Source organism: Taurulus bubalis (genome assembly GCF_910589615.1).
Source record: "Taurulus bubalis genome assembly, chromosome: 5".
NCBI lineage: Eukaryota > Metazoa > Chordata > Actinopteri > Perciformes > Cottidae > Taurulus > Taurulus bubalis.
Genome location: NC_136593.1, coordinates 19,039,498 through 19,057,034, shown reverse-complemented (window position 1 = coordinate 19,057,034; position 17,537 = coordinate 19,039,498). Strand labels below are relative to the sequence as shown.

Here is a 17,537-nt window from a genome sequence, read left to right as displayed (position 1 = left end):
AAAAACACCAGGATGTAACCAAGTACAGTTCAAGGTGCAATGACAAGGTTGTAGCTCCCAATGATATGCATACTGCATACTTTGTAAACACAACTGCAGTAAGTACAAAAAGATTTGGAACGCAGCTAAGAGACGTTCTTGTTTGTAAGGCATCGCATAACAACCAGTTAGACCAGTGCCAATTAATGTGTTTTAGGCTGTTGCAGCGCCTCCAATATAATGAGCTGCTTTTTGACATCCCGGTCATATGACGTATAATCTGTAACTTTCAGTCTGAAAGAAGGTGGAGAAACTTTGAGGGAGGACATGATAAATATTTGTAGAGCCTTAGTTTCTTCCTGCGCCCAAATCAGGGCACTATACTGCAGTTTGTGATGTTTAAAGAGCTGAGCAGTAAATTCAACCTTTTTCTTATGTTGGTGTCTCACATTCTGCTGTACTAAAAGAGACTGGGTTTACCAAAGCAATGACATTTAATCTATTTCCATCTTTTTCTTCCCAAACATGACTGATTGGATAGTCTACCTTCTCGTTTTGGTGATTAAGCCTTAAATGCAGTACTGGTAGCTTTTTTTAACCATATTTTTGCTATCTGTACAAAAGTGTTATGTGAATCCAATCACATTATGCATAACGCTACTACTATAATGGGAATAAATGCAAGGGTTAGTGATCAGGAAAACAGGATGTGACCATACTGAATATGAAAGAATGTATTTATTAACCAGTCAAACTGGTGAGCAATTTGCCATACAACATACCCGAAGCACTTTTATTACAATTGAGCTTTTTACAAGTCGAAATATTGCATCTTTTGGTTTGTGAAAGTAAACATAAATCAAACAAGAATAGAAGTACAGAAACCTAAGTGTCAGAATTATAGTAAAACAAAAAGACACATTTTCAGTTTCTTTGCAATTTCTCGCATGGAATAGCCTTCATTTCTAAGAACAAGAACAGACTGGCGAGTTTCACATGAAAGTTCTCTTTTTCTGGCCATTTTGAGAGTATAATCGAACCCACAAATGTGACGCTCCAGATACTCAACTAACTCAAAGGCCAGTTTTATAGCTTCTCTCGCCAGCATAACTGTTTTAAGCTGTGCTAACAAAATTGCAGAAGGGTTTTCTAATCATCCATTAGTCTTCTAAGGTGATTAGCAAACACAATGTACCACTAGAACACTGGAGTGATAGTTGCTGGAAATGGGCCTCTATACACCTATGTAGATATTTCATTAAAAACCAGACGTTTCAACCTAGAATAGTCATTTACTACATTAACAATGTTTAGTGTATTTCTGATTAATTTAATGTCATCTTCATTAAAAAAAAACAGTGCTTTTCTTTGAAAAATTAGGACATTTCTAAGTGCCCACAAACTTTTGAACGGTAGTGTACAAGTGCACAATAAATAACTGCAGGACGAGCATCGGCCTCTATATCACTGGATAATAATTCACCACCGCTACCCTCCAGTCGACTCTCGTCTTTGCAGCTTTGAATCTGACATTCTTTCCAGGACTGGATATTTTATCCGCATAAGGTGTGTCCAAAAACCAAAACCAAAACACATACCGGGGAAAAACATTTTAATGTCCATTTGTGAAGAGCACACATTAGTATATGTAGAATGGATTTTGGGCGATGCGACTGGTTATGATGTTGCAGCTCAAGTTTCCTCATCTTGGCTTTCGTCCTCACTATATTGAGTCAACTGATTCTGGTTAAGCTCCCACGCCTGTTTCCTGCCTTGAATTCCCTTTAACCATATCCTCTGAATCTTCCGGGGGCACCACACAAACTCCTCTTTACGGGAATAGCTCAAATAGGCAAACTTGACGAGCCTCCTGCGTTCTCTCTTGTCGAGGACAGCGAACAGAAAGTAGGTGAGAACACTGTCCTTGACATCTGGGAGTTCTCCGTGGACGAGAGTCTCCTCCAGGAAGAAGTGGACCAGGGGGGCTTGGTAGTGAGGGAACCCCAGGATTCCCAGGCACTTAAGGATGCGGGTGATGCGCAGGTTGTTATGGGTTCGTCTGTCAATGGACAAACAGTGAAAAGGACATACATTAAACATTACTTAGATGAATTTACCTCCAGTGAACAATTTGTTTGATTAAAAAAATGTGATTACCTATTCAGGTTGTTGAACCGGTCTTTCCAGTTTGACGATCTCTCGACCTTGCCGGTTTTTTCATCACTCAACTTGATACCATAGAAGTCCAACATGAGCTTGTACGACTTCAACAGATTTGCCTTTGCCATGTTGTTTTGACAAAACTCCTGAAGACAGAAGTAGAACTTCGGTCAGAATATGTGAAGAATTTCTTTTGAGATTTGAAACTTGCTAGCTTTCAGCGGTTTACCGTTATTTCTTCTTTTGTCAGTGTACAGGCCATATAGTTCACCCCTGGTTCCTGCAGTGGGAACAACCTTTGAGAGAAACAAATACGTTGCATAAACAGGAACTACACATTTGAAATGACAGCTGTGATTATAGAGTAACTTACCACTGAATGTAGGAGTGAACAGACTCCAGTGTGGAATAGTCTCTATACCATTCCTCGTGGAAACTGAAGATGTAAACACCTGATAACAAATACAAAGGAAATCAATTTGTAGATAGATGTTAGGATAGTTTCACAGATCAAGATTAATCCGGACCAGATGTTTCTGTTACACAAGATCTATCTCGAGTGAACTACTAACCTATTTTACTTCTTTAAGGCTCTAAAAGTTATTCAAACACTACAACGTGGGATGCTCGCAGTCCTCTCTTTCATTTTCCTTATTCTTGATTCAAACCGTTGTTTTTCCAGATGCAGATGTATACTGCTGTATGCTGATCTGACAAATGTAGAGCTTGTTTAAGACTTGTGCAGGCAACTGTGAGCCTACCGTCAGGTTCTGAGCACTTCCGTCCGAGGTAGAACTGCAGATTGGGCATGTCGTCCTACTCGACAGAGGAGAGTTGCACTTACATGTTTATATATTAAATAACCATGTCATATAATATTAAGTCACATAGACACACAATCATCATTTTGTGTACTTACAGATACTTGGCTGAAGCGTTGCTGCCTGAGCTGAGACTGAGGGGAATTATAAAAGAAAAATATCTGCTTGGTTAACCACTTGCACACGGGACAGTGTGCGTGTGTCTATATATATACACATATATATATATATATATATATATATATATATATATATGTATGTGTGTGTGTGTGTGTGAGAGATGTTCCAGTCAGGTGGTCTTACAATACCACAAAGACAAGGCTGTGTGTGTGTGTGTGTGTGTGTGTGTGTGTGTGTGTGTGTGTGTGTGTGTGTGTGTGTGTGTCTTACAGGGTAGCCATGTCTGTAGTTCTGCATGTCTCTTGCAGCTCTTTCAAAGCTGCTGAACTTGTACTAGTATACAGAAAATAAATGGTCAGTTTAAACTCAAGACATATGATGGTTGTAGGAGGCCCAATTGTCTCGAAAATTACAGTGAAGTAATTACATATATATATAGTGCAGGCCCAGAATAAAGCCCCTCTCCGGCCCCCTCACATTAAGCGCTGCTGGTCGCCTGGTCATCGGGAGCTCGCCCCACGGAGGCTCCTCGGCCTCCCACGTGGAGTCATAGCCACAGTACAAGTCGTCCGTGGGGTCAACTCGATACTCCTCGCCGTCAAACTCGCCCTCGTCATCCTCAAACCTCGGCCGCTTGCGGGCGAGCTCTCGGTCGGAGTCCGCGGTCCTCTTCGAGACGGCGGCGGCCTCATGTTGGCCCTCGGGTCGAGGCTCCTGGACCTCCGGCGAGTCTTCGGCGATGCGCTCGAGCTCACCCTGGCTGCCGCTGCCCTTTAGCCAGCGGAGCGGGAGGACGGCGTATCCCCGTAGGGAAAGGAGCACTCTTTTCGCACAGCGCCAGAACAAACACACGTTACGCCAAAACCACTCAAAGGCAGAATAAAGTCGTCTAAACACGGCCATGAAGAGCAGAAAGAGCAGTTTTTTGAGGAAACGCAGCTGTGACTCAATCATCTGTGCCAGGGGCGAAATGTCGTGACGCTACGTGATCGTCTGTTTCACTTTCATTTTCTCTGAACTTCTCTTTGAGTCAAACCGAAACTTTAGTCGACAGCTAACAGCCAGCGTATGGGTTAAATGGCTGTAGTGAAAATAAAGACAGCGACATCACTCCTCTATCGTGGGTTGAGTTTGGAAAGAGTTGGTTAACCAACACAAACAGCTGCCACGCAGGAGTTATGTGTTTTCAGTGCCGTTCAAACGGCCGTTACGTAACCGAGACGTTAAATACTTTCACTTCCACAAGTATACAACGGGAGGGGGACTATTTACATAATCGCATCTGAGCAAAACAATTTTTGTATTATATTATTAACAGTTTTCGAGCAGGACATTTCGCAGTACAAAAGGTCGAGGAACGCTTGTCAATCACTGGATCCTGTGGGGCTAAAACCTCAAGGGAATTGTAGTCCCAGTTATGGTGGACTACAAGTTAAAGACAGTCTATATCAGTGGTTCCCCCTGTGAAATATGTTTCCAGTCAAGTACCACCTAACCAGCTCAAAGCATTTTTGGTTGAAAAAGAATGTAATACACAGCGCTGTGCCATCAGTGTCTGATATCATATACATTTAGAATATTTAAATAACTGTACAAATACCTAAATACAATCATTTAACAAAACTACATGTACATTTATGTATTGTATGTATTGAATCTGACCTTAACAGAGTTCAATTACAGATGATACAGACTCGGATTTCAATTGAAGATGAAGATGGACGTGAGAGTTGATTTTTTTCGCATCTAGGTTACCTTTATCTTCACCACCTAATTATTGGATTAAACTCCACTCCTTAATTTCCAAGGTAATATGGGGCGCAGGTAACTGAGCTATATCCATGCACAAATGTATCATTATCTTCTCTGATGTGTTAAATCAACCGACTCTTTTTTTTTTCATCAAAAAAGGAGCATGGTTCGTGGGAGTACATCCCAGTACACAAAACACAGGCATTTTAGTTTCAGCCAGATACGTCCCTTTCGCTGCTTTTATGTCTGTAGTCTTTCTAATTACATACCTTCACAATCTTACACTTCAACAGTTTTACGACAAAATGCAACTTTCTTGATGTAATATTTTTTTTATTTGACAAACAGTTGTGTGCAATTCATGGCACAATTCAAACGGAATAAAATAATTATTTGCCTCTTACCATTGACATCTCTTTTTAATGAAATAAGGTGCCATGGTGGTCCAACATAATGGGATGGTATATTTAAACAATGATGCGACAGAGGGATTTTCAGCAAAGTTGCATTTAAGTGAATTTAAAAAATAACTTTTGTTAAAAAAGTATCTTCTTTTGGACTGGGTCGTAGAGTGAGACGGCAGCTGGAAGGAAGGAGGTGGTTTGATCAGAACCCTGTTCTCCACCATCCCGAATGGTTCCAAGGTGGTTCCCATAACAGACCGAGAATGAGATGCCCTTGTTATCTCATCCTTTTTATTTCGATATTGTGCAATGACTCAAATGTTTCATTGATCTATTTAGGCCAACAGTATGTACCTGACAATACTCTTTGGGCCGGACCTCTGTTTGTTGCAAAGTTATTATTGCCTATGTATTTCTTTATTTAGTTATCATCTGTACCTCTCCAGTGTTGGTAAATTGTATATGATCATTTTTAAATAAGCTACAGCAGTGTTATACAAATTATAATAATGATATTCATTAATTAAGTTCCCACATTGTATCCCCCTTATATATTAACGTCACATATTGTTTCATTTCATTTTTCATTTTCATTTCATTTTTATTTATTTGAACAGGGACCGTACACATCAATCAACCCAGGGGTAAATGTGTCAGTCTTAGCTAAGGCTAAATTTCAACCGTAGTCCCTGTGGCCAGATCTAACAAGCCATCACTAAAGGAAAGAAATGGTTATAACAAAACATTATAAAAAGCAATAAACATACAGGTAACGATCAAATATATAAATAGGCCTCATCATAAAATCATAAAAACATCATAAAGATCATTAAACATACACACATTTTGTACACACAATCATTGAGGAGGGAGTCACGATTCATGCTCACACACCTGATTGCTAATAAGCCAGTTCTTCAGGCCGTGTTTAAAAGAGGGATATATTCTGCTAGTGCGGATATGCAGGGGCAGGGCATTCCAGAGGTGTCCTGCTTTTACTGAGGATGCAGACTGGCTAAAGGAACTTTTCCTAAAGGGGATGATACAGTCACCTCTCTCCACAGATCTAGTTTGTCTACCACTCTGCGTGTTTTGTTTGATAAATTCACCAAGTGGAGGAGGAGCCATACCATGAAGAACTTTAAAAACAAGACACATATAGGAGAATTTAGTGATGTTATCCCAGCTCAGGAGACTGTGTTTACTTAGAATTGCACAGTGGTGATAACTCCTGGGCTTTTTATCAAGTATTTTAAGAGCCTGCTTATGAAGGATTTGAATTGATTTTAGAGTTGTGCTGGTGGCTTGAGCCCAGCTGGTTAGGCAATAGGTCAAATATGGAATGATCATTGCATTAAGGTACAGCTTTGCAGTATCTATGGTGAGATTGTTTCTTATGTATTTGAAATGAAACAAATGAAATCTGACAACTTTTGCCACGTTTTTTACCTGCTTCTTAAAAGTAAGGTTTGAATCAAGGTAGATACCTAGGTATTTATATTCAGGCAATATCTGGAGCCTCTCACCAGAGACATAGACATCCGGCTCAGGTGAGTTACATGCCGTCTTTGTGAAAAACATACAGGCCGACTTTTTCACGTTTAGGTGTAAACAGGACTCTGAGAGCCATTTAGACACATTGACCATTGTATCGGTGAGTTTAAGTGCAGCCTGTTCTTTGCTTTTTGCGTGGACATAAATCACTGTGTCATCAGCGTACATTTGAATATCACATCCCTTACAAACACTGGGGAGGTAATTTATATACAAGCTGAATAATAATGGTCCCAAAATCGAACCCTGAGGGACAGCCACTTCATATCCTTGCGTTGGCGATACAGCCTCACCTACTCTAACACACTGGGTTCTTCCCTCAAGGTAGGACTTCATCAGTGCTAGCGATTCAGCTGAGAAGTTGAAATGTGACATTTTCTTTATCAAGATATTGTGGTTAACAGTGTCGAAAGCCTTCTTGAGGTCAAGAAATACTGCTCCTACTACTCCCCCTTTATCCAATTTAAGCTTTATCTTCTCAAGAAAGAAGCAGTTGGCTGTGTCAGTGGAGTGCTTGGCTCGGAAACCAAACTGCATGGGATGTAGCTGGTGAGGTGAGTTGTTAAGGTGTTCAATTAGCTGCTCTGCAAGAGATTTCTCAGCTATTTTAGAGATAGCTGGGAGGATGCTGATGGGCCGATAGTGGGTAATATTGGTTGTATCACCCGATTTAAAGATCGGTGTTACAATGGATGCTTTCCATCCTTTAAGGAACACACGTTGCCTGATGGAGTTGTTGATCATGCGGGTGATCGGGAGCACGAGAGGGTCTCTATGTTTCTTAAGGAACATGTTGTCAATAGGGATGGGTATCGTTTGGGTTTTTTCCGATACCGGTGCTAAACCGATACTTTTAAAACGATACCGGTGCCTAAACGGTGCCTGAACCGATACTTTTTTAATGCCAAGGCAATTTTTTTTCTTCAAATCGAACAACATTATTAACTGTTTAATGTATACTATAGATATAAATAAATAAATACATACAAAACACGCTTCAAACTACAGCTTCAAACCTTTTAACTTCAAACTATAAAAATATATATTTAAAAAAAGAACAGACACAAGCATCAGGTGGCCTGATGGGACCGTGTGCAACAGAACTCAGACACTGTTGGATCCTAAAACTGCTGCTTTACTGGACTACACATCATCATTCATATCAACTGGAGAGATTTGTTCCATGAAGCCGAGGACGGGCGTTCAAAAGCTCGTGCTCGTGTCTCCAGCGATCTCTGTGTGCGCGCACTGTGTGTGTGAGCGCTGGAAGCCCCGCCCCCTCGAGCCCCGCTCTGCATGCAGGCAGACAGAGAGCAGAGCAGCATGTGTGCTCTGATCCGCGCTATTTTAATAATTGTTTTTAGCGTGCGGGCACCGCGCTACCTTTTTAGTATCTATATACCGTGCAACTTTACAGAGTAGTGTATAAAAAAAAGTATTTAAATCGGCTCAGGCACCGGAAGGAAGCACCGAAATCTGCGTTGCTTTTCGGTCCGGTAGGTACCGGACGTGTTGGACGTGGTTGGTACCCAACCCTAGTTGTCAATACCATACGCATTTTTTGCCCTAGAGTTCCTGAGCGAGCCCATGAAGCGAGTGACTGTAGCGTCAGAGACCTCTAGGAAGGAGAAGCCAGGTTCACCCCCAGCTACAGGTGGCAGATCAATTGAACCGACGGTGGAGCTAGGGGCCAGGGCCTTCACTGAGTCAATAAAATAGGAGTTAAAAGCTGTACACATGATTGCTGCATCTTGTGTAAGGCAACCATTTATCTTAACTTTAAGCTGTTTCATTGAACCACTGTTTTGTTTACCTGACATCTTCTGCAAATTGTCCCATATTAATTTGGAATTACCATGTGCTTCAGTAATAATCTTAATAAAAAAATCTGCCTTTGCTTTTCTAAGTTCTTTGGTCACTTGGTTTCTCAACTTTGTGAACATCTGTTCCCTTGCACCTATATGTATGTATCATTACCTTCAGTTCTGGTACACAATCAGAACAGTAATAACAATAATGCCTTTAGGGTCAAATGAAAATCGAAAAGATATTCAATTCTAATTTGCACAATATTTATTGTATATAAAGTGTCATGCATTGTCTGACGTTTTAATTATATCAGAAATATTACAATATTGTTTCTAATATAAAGACATATTTAGAAACTTGGGAGAACATTTATTTAATCGTGCTACTCAGTAAATAAACGGTATAAATACTGTACATGCAGTTTACATGAACATACTGTATTGTATGTGACAAATTAAATACTTTAAAGCTTTCAGAATGATTATTTCTCCTTCAGCCTGAACCGTCTGTCTCCTCCTAGATTTCTGGGCAGATGAAACAGCTGCTGACAGCTTCCTGTGTGTGTGAGGAGCTTCCTGAACCCACCAGCACAGAAGAAGCAGATGCAAACAAACTACGTCCTCTGTGCTGGTGGGGACGGGACGCTCCTCGTCCTCTCGGCTGGTGGGTGGAGCCGGGGTCTCGGGGCAGGGAGGACCGCACTCTCTGGTCTCGGACTCTCTGGGGTGCTGAGAGGGGTTCAGGTCTGCTGTGGGTCTGGGTCGTGGGATGACGGGTTGGTTGACATCCACGTCTAAGATTATAATGATGCCCTCGTATCCCGGTCCGTCCTCTCTTCGTGGATTTGTTGGTCAACTCCAAAACCACCAACATGAAAGCTCAAATTTCCCCTTGGGGATTAATAAAGTATATATCTATCTAATTATCATTTGTGTTGATTTGTTTTTACTGACTCTGTCCCGACTCAAGAAAAACGTGTTGGACCTAATTGCAGATAGACAAGACCGGTTCAGTGGTTTAATGGAGGTTTATATACTATATTGTGTGTTCCAATACATATACTGCCCTTCTATTAGGATGACAGCAAAATATGTAATATGTCCCAATATTGTAGCATGAAGCATTTTTTATGAAAAGACCAAAACACCTCAACATGTGATGATGAATTTTCTAACAGCCTCGACCACTTTTACAGTTTTATTCCAGCCCGGATTAACGGACTACTAACTGCCGTAATGTTTGTTATTCTAATGTTGTCACGGTTCAGCGCCACACATGTCACTACTAGTTGTTTTCATCCTGTCTGCCTGTCTGTCTACTAACTGTCCTGTCATTTCAGATCCTGCTCCACGCCCCCTTCATCCTGTCAGTCACTCTCTCCTCGTCAGCCCTCATTCCATTCACCTGGCCCATCCCCGTCTCACCTGTAGCACATTCCCTCATTAGTCTTCACTACTTAGGTCCCCTCGCTTGTTCCCTGCCAGATTGTCTTGTGTTTTAGAACCTAGCTCTCCAGCGTTCCCTGTGTTAGCTGTAGTTTACCTGTTAAGTAAAGGATTCTTATTTTGCTACCTCTTTCTCGTGAGTCGTGCTTCTGGGTCCTAGTCCTTCTAACCGTTACAAATGTCACCGGATTTGTCTTTGTAAATATTTGTTTGTGCATGTTTTCATGTACATTTTCATGAAGTGAATCATTTAATAATATTTGAATTCTGATTAACCTTTTTAGTAGCTTACCATAAACAGAGTAAATATGTATGAATACAGTTATATTCTATATACTTATTGTTATAATATTTCTGTTCACTCCGAGTAACAGTAATTGATAGTTCCCAATATAATTTTGACTTTTCACGTATTTAATTTCAGGGGACATTTTATTGTTAATGCAAGTTTATTTTGAGTATTTATTGCACTTTTTACTGAACTATATTTCAATCAGGAGAGACCAGTCAAATAAAGAAACGATAATTGTTTCTTGGTAACAGATGATATGTGATGATGAAGTCTCAGAGTCTTGTAATCGAGGGCGTCTGCCCCGACCAGCAACAAGATGAATCCCCTCGTGGAGTCCAGACCTGGTGGTGGTGGTGATGATGATGAAGATGAAGACGAAGATGATGGCTGATGAGGCTGATAGAATGATGAGTTAATGAAGCTGATGGATCTGTGAAGACTGGGTGGAGATGGGAGGTGAAACAACGTGAACGAACAGAAGTTTCTGAATTGTGATTGTTATTAAGATTTACAAGGTCACCAACAGTGTCGTTACCACCAGAGAAATCAGAAATGTAAAAGCAAAATCCCTCTCCTCTAAGATTGAAACAGGGAGTGATCCAGGAAGTAGTCAGACCGATAAGCTTTCCTATTTCTTTGAGTATTCTGTATCTGTGCTGTATGAACTCCCCAAAAGGTGTAAACTGTGTTTCAGTTAAGTTAATGCACAACTCCATTTAGGGTTAAGTCTTTTAGAACACATACTACATGAAGGCAACATTTGAACTGACCATGTTTATTTTTTTTCTTCCTTCAGGAGGTGCTGTTGGACAGGTTCCCCAAGATCACACTGCGCTGTGATTTGTGCTGATAAAATATCTGATGTCACTATTGATGGTGATATAGATGTATGTGTGTCCGTGAAAAGGTCCCAAATTGGTGCCGGTAACATTATACTGACTCATTAATAATGAATAAAAGTAATAATCAATACCGAACATTTAATCAAATCCTACCAGTCCTTCCCTTTCAGTAACTGTAGACACACACACACACACACACACACACACACACACACACACACACACACACACACACATACACACACTTGTTGACAGTTAGTTTTTATATCCATAGTGGGACAAACCAAATCAGTCCATGCCTCTGAACCAAGAACCTTTCATAAATACTTTTCTATAACCAGCTTCTTGTCACTTGCTGAAACGCACATTACACATGTGTAACGTCTTTAAAACATTGCTACATACGTCTATTGCTGTTTAACTAGTTTTGAGCAAAGCTGCTACTAAAACCTGTTGTTGTTCACAGGGCCCCGCTGTGAACATGATCACACAGCACAAGGTGTAACTCTTGAGTTTGTACTTTTGGTAACTTTTTGTTATCTAATGGAAATACATGCTGATTCTGTGATGTCTTTAAGAAAACAACTAAAAACATACCCTGGCGTTTGGTTGAATACCTGCTATGGCCTTCTTTTTATCTGTTTTTATTCATTTATTTTCAGTATTTGTTTTATTGTGTTTTTCACTGCTCCATCTTTTAATGTGTATTTTACTGTGTCTCTTAACTGTTGAAATGTTTTGGCCCCTGTTATTGTCAGTCTGGTTTTAACACATTGTTTCCTGACTCCTGTTCACTTTGTGAGCTTTGTCTTTGAAAAGTGCATTATAAATAAACTTACTTACTTACATCAGATTGAGCAAAAGTTCTCGGCTGAAGGTTTCATCTGTTGTCTGTCATTGAAAGGCATTTATAAACACACAAATGGACCACTATTTAGTTTAAAGCAGGCAGCTGCATATAATCTACCAAACCACTATAGTCACAATTGTGAAGGTTCTGTTTTTTAATGTTTAGGGTTTGCCATGTTAATGGAATTTGCAATGCATTTAACGCAGTTTATTTCCAGTAAAACGTATGATGAAATGACCATTTGAGCTGAGATTATCATCCAACCTTTCAAGAGCTTTTATTTAATAAGCTTTTGAATTGCACATCAAACTGTGGCGACAGAATCATGCAAATAACACATAATAACACTTTATACTAAGCGTCTAAGAAACAATTTCATCCACAGCACTCATCAAAGAGTTTGTGCAGGCTGTCGCGCAAATTAGCAAAATAGTTTTACATGAATCTACGTCTCCTATAAAGGAATGATAAGCGGTTTATTTTAATTGAGGGACCTTTTAATGACTTTAATATATGCACACCCGAGACAGTCAAGAAGCACTAAGCTGCACAATGACTGCACACAAAATATTAAGTGTATCCAAAAAGATAGAATATGCAACAACAGAGATACATGCTACGAAGTGTATCCAAAACAGCTCTCTATGTAACCTTTCACCTTTCATTCACTTGCTACCTGTTCTTTTGCTATGAAAAGGGTCTCTGACCAAAAATGTCACTTTATAAAACAGACTCAATTTTGAGTGTGTGGATGCTCCCTCTAAGCTGGGTCGTCTGTCTCCAGCACCTCAGCTCAGTCGGATAGCCGGTGAGCGGTTCTTGTCTCTTCTCAGGCAACATTCAACAGCATTGTCATTTCCTGATGAAAAAAACAGTGTTGTTGTTGTCATTTCAGCAGGACAATAATTGCAAACACAAGACGCTAGAGTTTGATACCTCAAGAGATGGGAGCGGCCATAACTTCATTCCTCTGTCACTATGAAACTTACCTTAAAGCTCCATTAGTTTACACGTGATTCATTTTGTAATTATAATGTCGGCCTATAAGCAAGGCATTTTAATGAGATAGTTAATGATTATGTTCATGACTTGCAATATTTTAAGGCGTTTTGAAAACATGTATAAAAATGTAAATTTTCAAGGATGAGGTTTCGAACCCAACAAATTATCCATTGACAATACCTTAATATATTATAATCCAACACACTTAAACCCACATTTCAAGGGAAGCCATTCAATTGCACTTTAATTGATACATGTATGTCCTTTTATGGTTCAAACAAAAAAGGGTTGCCTGTCTTTTTGTCAATTTGAAGGAATGTATTTTTTTTTTTATGGATGAATGAGGGATCTCTGGCTTCTACATACCAAACGCCTTGATTCAGATATTTGGTGTATTTTCTGGGGTAAATTAGGGACTACATGTTGTTGTTTGTCAACATGAGTCCACATGCTGTCAGGCAAATCACATATGAACCTGCCAGATGTTGTTTACACAGATTTGTATAATTTTCATTAACTATCTGTGTGCATGTAAACATATTACTTGGGTCTCATTTATGAAAAGTGGAAAAAAAGTTTAGCAACTCTAATTGTATCTGAGTCTGAACATGTTTTTTAATTGGCCCTCTATCACATGCAACAATTATGTGAGTCTTCTGACCTTTGGTAGGTGCTTATCATTTAATGAATCAGGAACATAAAACTGCAAGCGGTCTGTTTGTTATGGCCTCTTTTCAATGTGGAACTTTACATTGTCTAGCGATCGAAAACCATATAAAAATAATACATCTATTTACCATAGCAAGATATATTTTTGTTAAAGCCATTCAATCTGAATTATTTGATTTTTGTTTGTGTCTTTGCTTTTTACCAACCCATTTGGTAAACTAAAATGTGGGCAACAAAGCAGAGGTAGTCTACTCACCAGGACCTTGTGCCAAATAGACCCAATTTAGTTTCAACTCTGTGATCTCAAACAGCAAATATCACTATGACTGTAATTCAAAAAACACAAAACACTGCAGCCAGCAACAATTTACTGTCATTTGAGGAAACAGTGATCCGCATAAAAAATTAAATACAAAACTCCACCGTCACACCAGGTTCCTCGACCTGAATGAGGCACCTCTCCCTGAAGGTGGTGTAGAGTGATGGAAGACCACGTCCGTGCCCTTTTGGCTAATAAGGCTCAAAGGACTGTTCACATTATAGCTGCAAAGTTCAAGCCTGCATGTTTCCCTTTGTGACACGGATGACTTGTCACCAAAAGAAAGATGCTCACATAAAGCCTTTTTTCTTTTATTAAACAGGCTTTGAAAAGATGCTGCGTTTTTGTTTTTTGAGACCAAAATAGACCATGTCTCTGTAATATATGATCATCATAACGGCCGTTATCGCCACTGTCCCCCGCTGTTATCAGTGTAAAGATTGTGTCGTGTTTGCAGTATATTCCCCCGCCTCGTTTTCTACGGGAATGGCACTTGGACAGATGAGTGTCTCGACTCCAGTCAGTGGACATCCTGCTCTTAATGTCTTCCTGTGGAAGATAAAGGGATGTATGAAATGTCCCGTGGGCCAGAGAGATATGAGATGAGCACATCAGATAATGCGACGTCATTACTTCATGGCTGGAGAGTTGTTTAACCATGGGATTCATATAAAAAAACAGTCACTTGTCCTTCGCAGAGATTGCGCAGTATACTGCTGAATGGGGTGCTAATGAGTCCTACAACAAGGAAATGAGCATTTTAGCACTTCCGGTTCCCTCGTCTCAAAGTCAATGGGTCTTTTGAATGAGCTTTTGGTTAGATGTCTGAACTTATGTGGTAAACACAGGCTTAAAGGGACAGTTCACACATAAAAATACATCTTTCCTCTTAGTGCTATCGTGACCATAGAGATATCTGCCCTTTCTTGAACATTGGCTTGATCAAAGAGCCAAAAAACCCAAACATTTGAGAAGCTCAACACGGTGTCTTACCAGAAATCATGACTAAGTTCCTTAACATACTCCTCTGGCCTTTGTTGTGAGCAGTTTCAGGAAAAACTTGCTTTGAGCACCACAAGCCGAGTGCCATAGTCCCGTCACATTTGGGAGAAAGACAAACTATAGGCAACTCACGTCCAAACGATCTAGATTCATTAATACCACAGGTAAGAGGAAAAAGATGTATTTTAGATTTTTGGGTGAACTGTCCCTTTAAGAGATTGTAATGTGTTGTTCCACAAAATAAAAATGTCTTAGCATAACATACCCCTTTTGTGCATTTTTAAGCTTTTACGTGTCTTAAAAAAAGGCGGTTTCTAACAAATGGCTAAATGAGACTACAAAACGCTGAACACGCGAAATCATGCAACCATGGTGGAGTATGTTTATATTCCTTTGCTTTTTACTTTCCGGTGATTGCATTTCTGCATAGTAGTGGTTTCATTGTGAAGGTTATCTTGCTGAACAAAAAAAGCTTACAAACATCAACATATATAAAAATCCATTAGAAAAACCCATTGCCGTTCTGTGAAGGCGACCGATGCAATGCTAACTTCTGGGTTATACAAAATACACCATCGCCAATTCTATTGATGTGACCATTTCTACTGTGTGTCTATTTGTTTCCTGCAAACGATGTGCAATCTACATAAAGAACTGATGTTGAATAATACTGCTGTAAGCACTGTGCGCTCTCATTAAGTGGACTCTGGCAAGGCTATTATCTCCCAGGGACTCCTTTCAAAAGGAGATAATTGCTCTTACCGCCAGTGGGAAAAAAATCGAGACTTGTCTGCATTCTATACGCTGTTAACATCTGCTCGGCTATAGATTCATTTGTGCTTACTAAAGCGGGATGAGGTCCTGTGCTGTCTCCGGAAGATAAAAACACAGTGTAGAGATAGCCATATGTTTTATATGGAATGGAGGCAATAAATGTGGATTCAAATGACAGATCTCAGGCTCTTTTATGGCCTGGTTTAGTGCATGAATGGGTCCCACAAATTGGAATGTCTTCCCGAAATAGATGGGAACTTCACGCTGGATATTAAACTGAAATAACTTGCTAGCATGGAGCTACAGCAGTCGGCCTGTTTGCAGAGCAAAAACCCTGCAGATGCCACTGAGAGGCTCCATGAACCGGCCTTGTGCGTCTCCACCGACACGCACACACCGCCTCTCCTGTCTGTCTCCCTCTCCGTCTGTGCGGTGGACTTAGTTAATGACGAAGGCTTGCTGGATCACTCAGGGACTAAGTGTGCTTGATAAAGGTCAGCGCTGCCACCAGCTAATGCTTCACCGCTCAGAGTAATACTTTAGCCGACCGTATATTGTGAATACTCCGCACATGAACGCTTCACGGGGCAAAATAATCAAGAGAGTAGAAGTCTGGAAAGCACAGCTGTTTCTGCTGTGCTTCTCTTCGGCACACACACACACACACACACACACACACACACACACACACACACACACACACACACACACACACACTCTGACACTTGTGGGTCCCCAACCTCTCCAGGATTTCTCCAAGTTTGCAGCAAGAAAGGGATGCTGATCGAGAACTAACACATTTTATTTTACATGGTTGTCTTGTAAAGTTACAGAAAAGGGAAGACATTTTTTTTTTGAATTAACAGTGCAAGTGGAGGAAAGTGGCCGAAAAATCTCTCTCGGCTTCTACAGCCAGCTGGCACTGATTTATGTTTACTTACAGAAGTTCATGAGGACATTTCTGCTTTAGTTATTTCTGTAAAGCTCTCCATAAATTAACATTCACCATATAAACACTTGTGAATACCAAGCATATAATATATAGGACAGCAAGATCCTTTTAGATGCTCATGCTCCTTCTGCGTTTTTCCTATTTCCTCGCATTACAACCTGGAATTAACATTTTGGGATTTTTTTGTAATGGATCTAAACAAAACTGGTAAAGTGAAATGACATACATATATTTTTTCTTTCAAAAATTCAAAAAACTGAAAGGAGGTGTGTGATTATGTATTCATCTCCTTTGTGAAGCCCCAATAAGAGCTGCTCAATTACCTTCAGAAGTCCCATCATTTGTTAAATAAAGTTATACTGCTACAATTAAACTCAAGATGGGACTTCTGACGGTTTTGCGGGAGCAGCTCTTATTTAGGGAATTCAAAGGGGGTGAATACGCATGCACGCACCACTTCTCAGTTTATAACTTTCTCTGAAGACAGAGTGCACGCGTGAGGGGGTCATGTCGTGAGCACCTAGCATCCTGTGGAACGGCGAGGTGCTGCCGGCCGCCGAGCTCAGGTAACTTGTGCAGGTCACGCGGGGTTTGGTGCCATTTCAACACGCGTAATGTGCTGTGGTCCTAGCAGGCCGAAAGGGGCCTCGACCCATCGCTGATGACGAATGGAGTTCGTGGAGGATGCTCCTGTGTCCTTCGTGCGTCCGTTCCTCCGAGCAGCAGCACCCTCCGTCCTCCCCTCCCCTCCCTCCGCTCCACTCCGGTCCGCGCGCACTCCGGAGTTGAGG

At 40.6% G+C, this 17,537-nt stretch overlaps 1 protein-coding gene across 1 annotated transcript; it reads right to left on the bottom strand.

The window, feature by feature from the left end:
• Positions 1 to 744: 744 nt before the first annotated feature.
• LOC306737067 (opioid growth factor receptor-like) lies at positions 745 to 4,034 on the bottom strand (the record flags this gene model as incomplete). Its single annotated transcript, XM_079218770.1, has 8 exons — positions 745 to 2,038; positions 2,137 to 2,285; positions 2,369 to 2,435; positions 2,513 to 2,591; positions 2,901 to 2,955; positions 3,059 to 3,094; positions 3,351 to 3,413; positions 3,558 to 4,034. 8 exons carry the CDS (start codon positions 4,032 to 4,034, stop codon positions 1,672 to 1,674), a joined length of 1,293 nt encoding a protein of 430 aa, XP_079074896.1. The 3' UTR covers positions 745 to 1,671.
• Between the last annotated feature and the right edge of the window lie 13,503 nt (positions 4,035 to 17,537).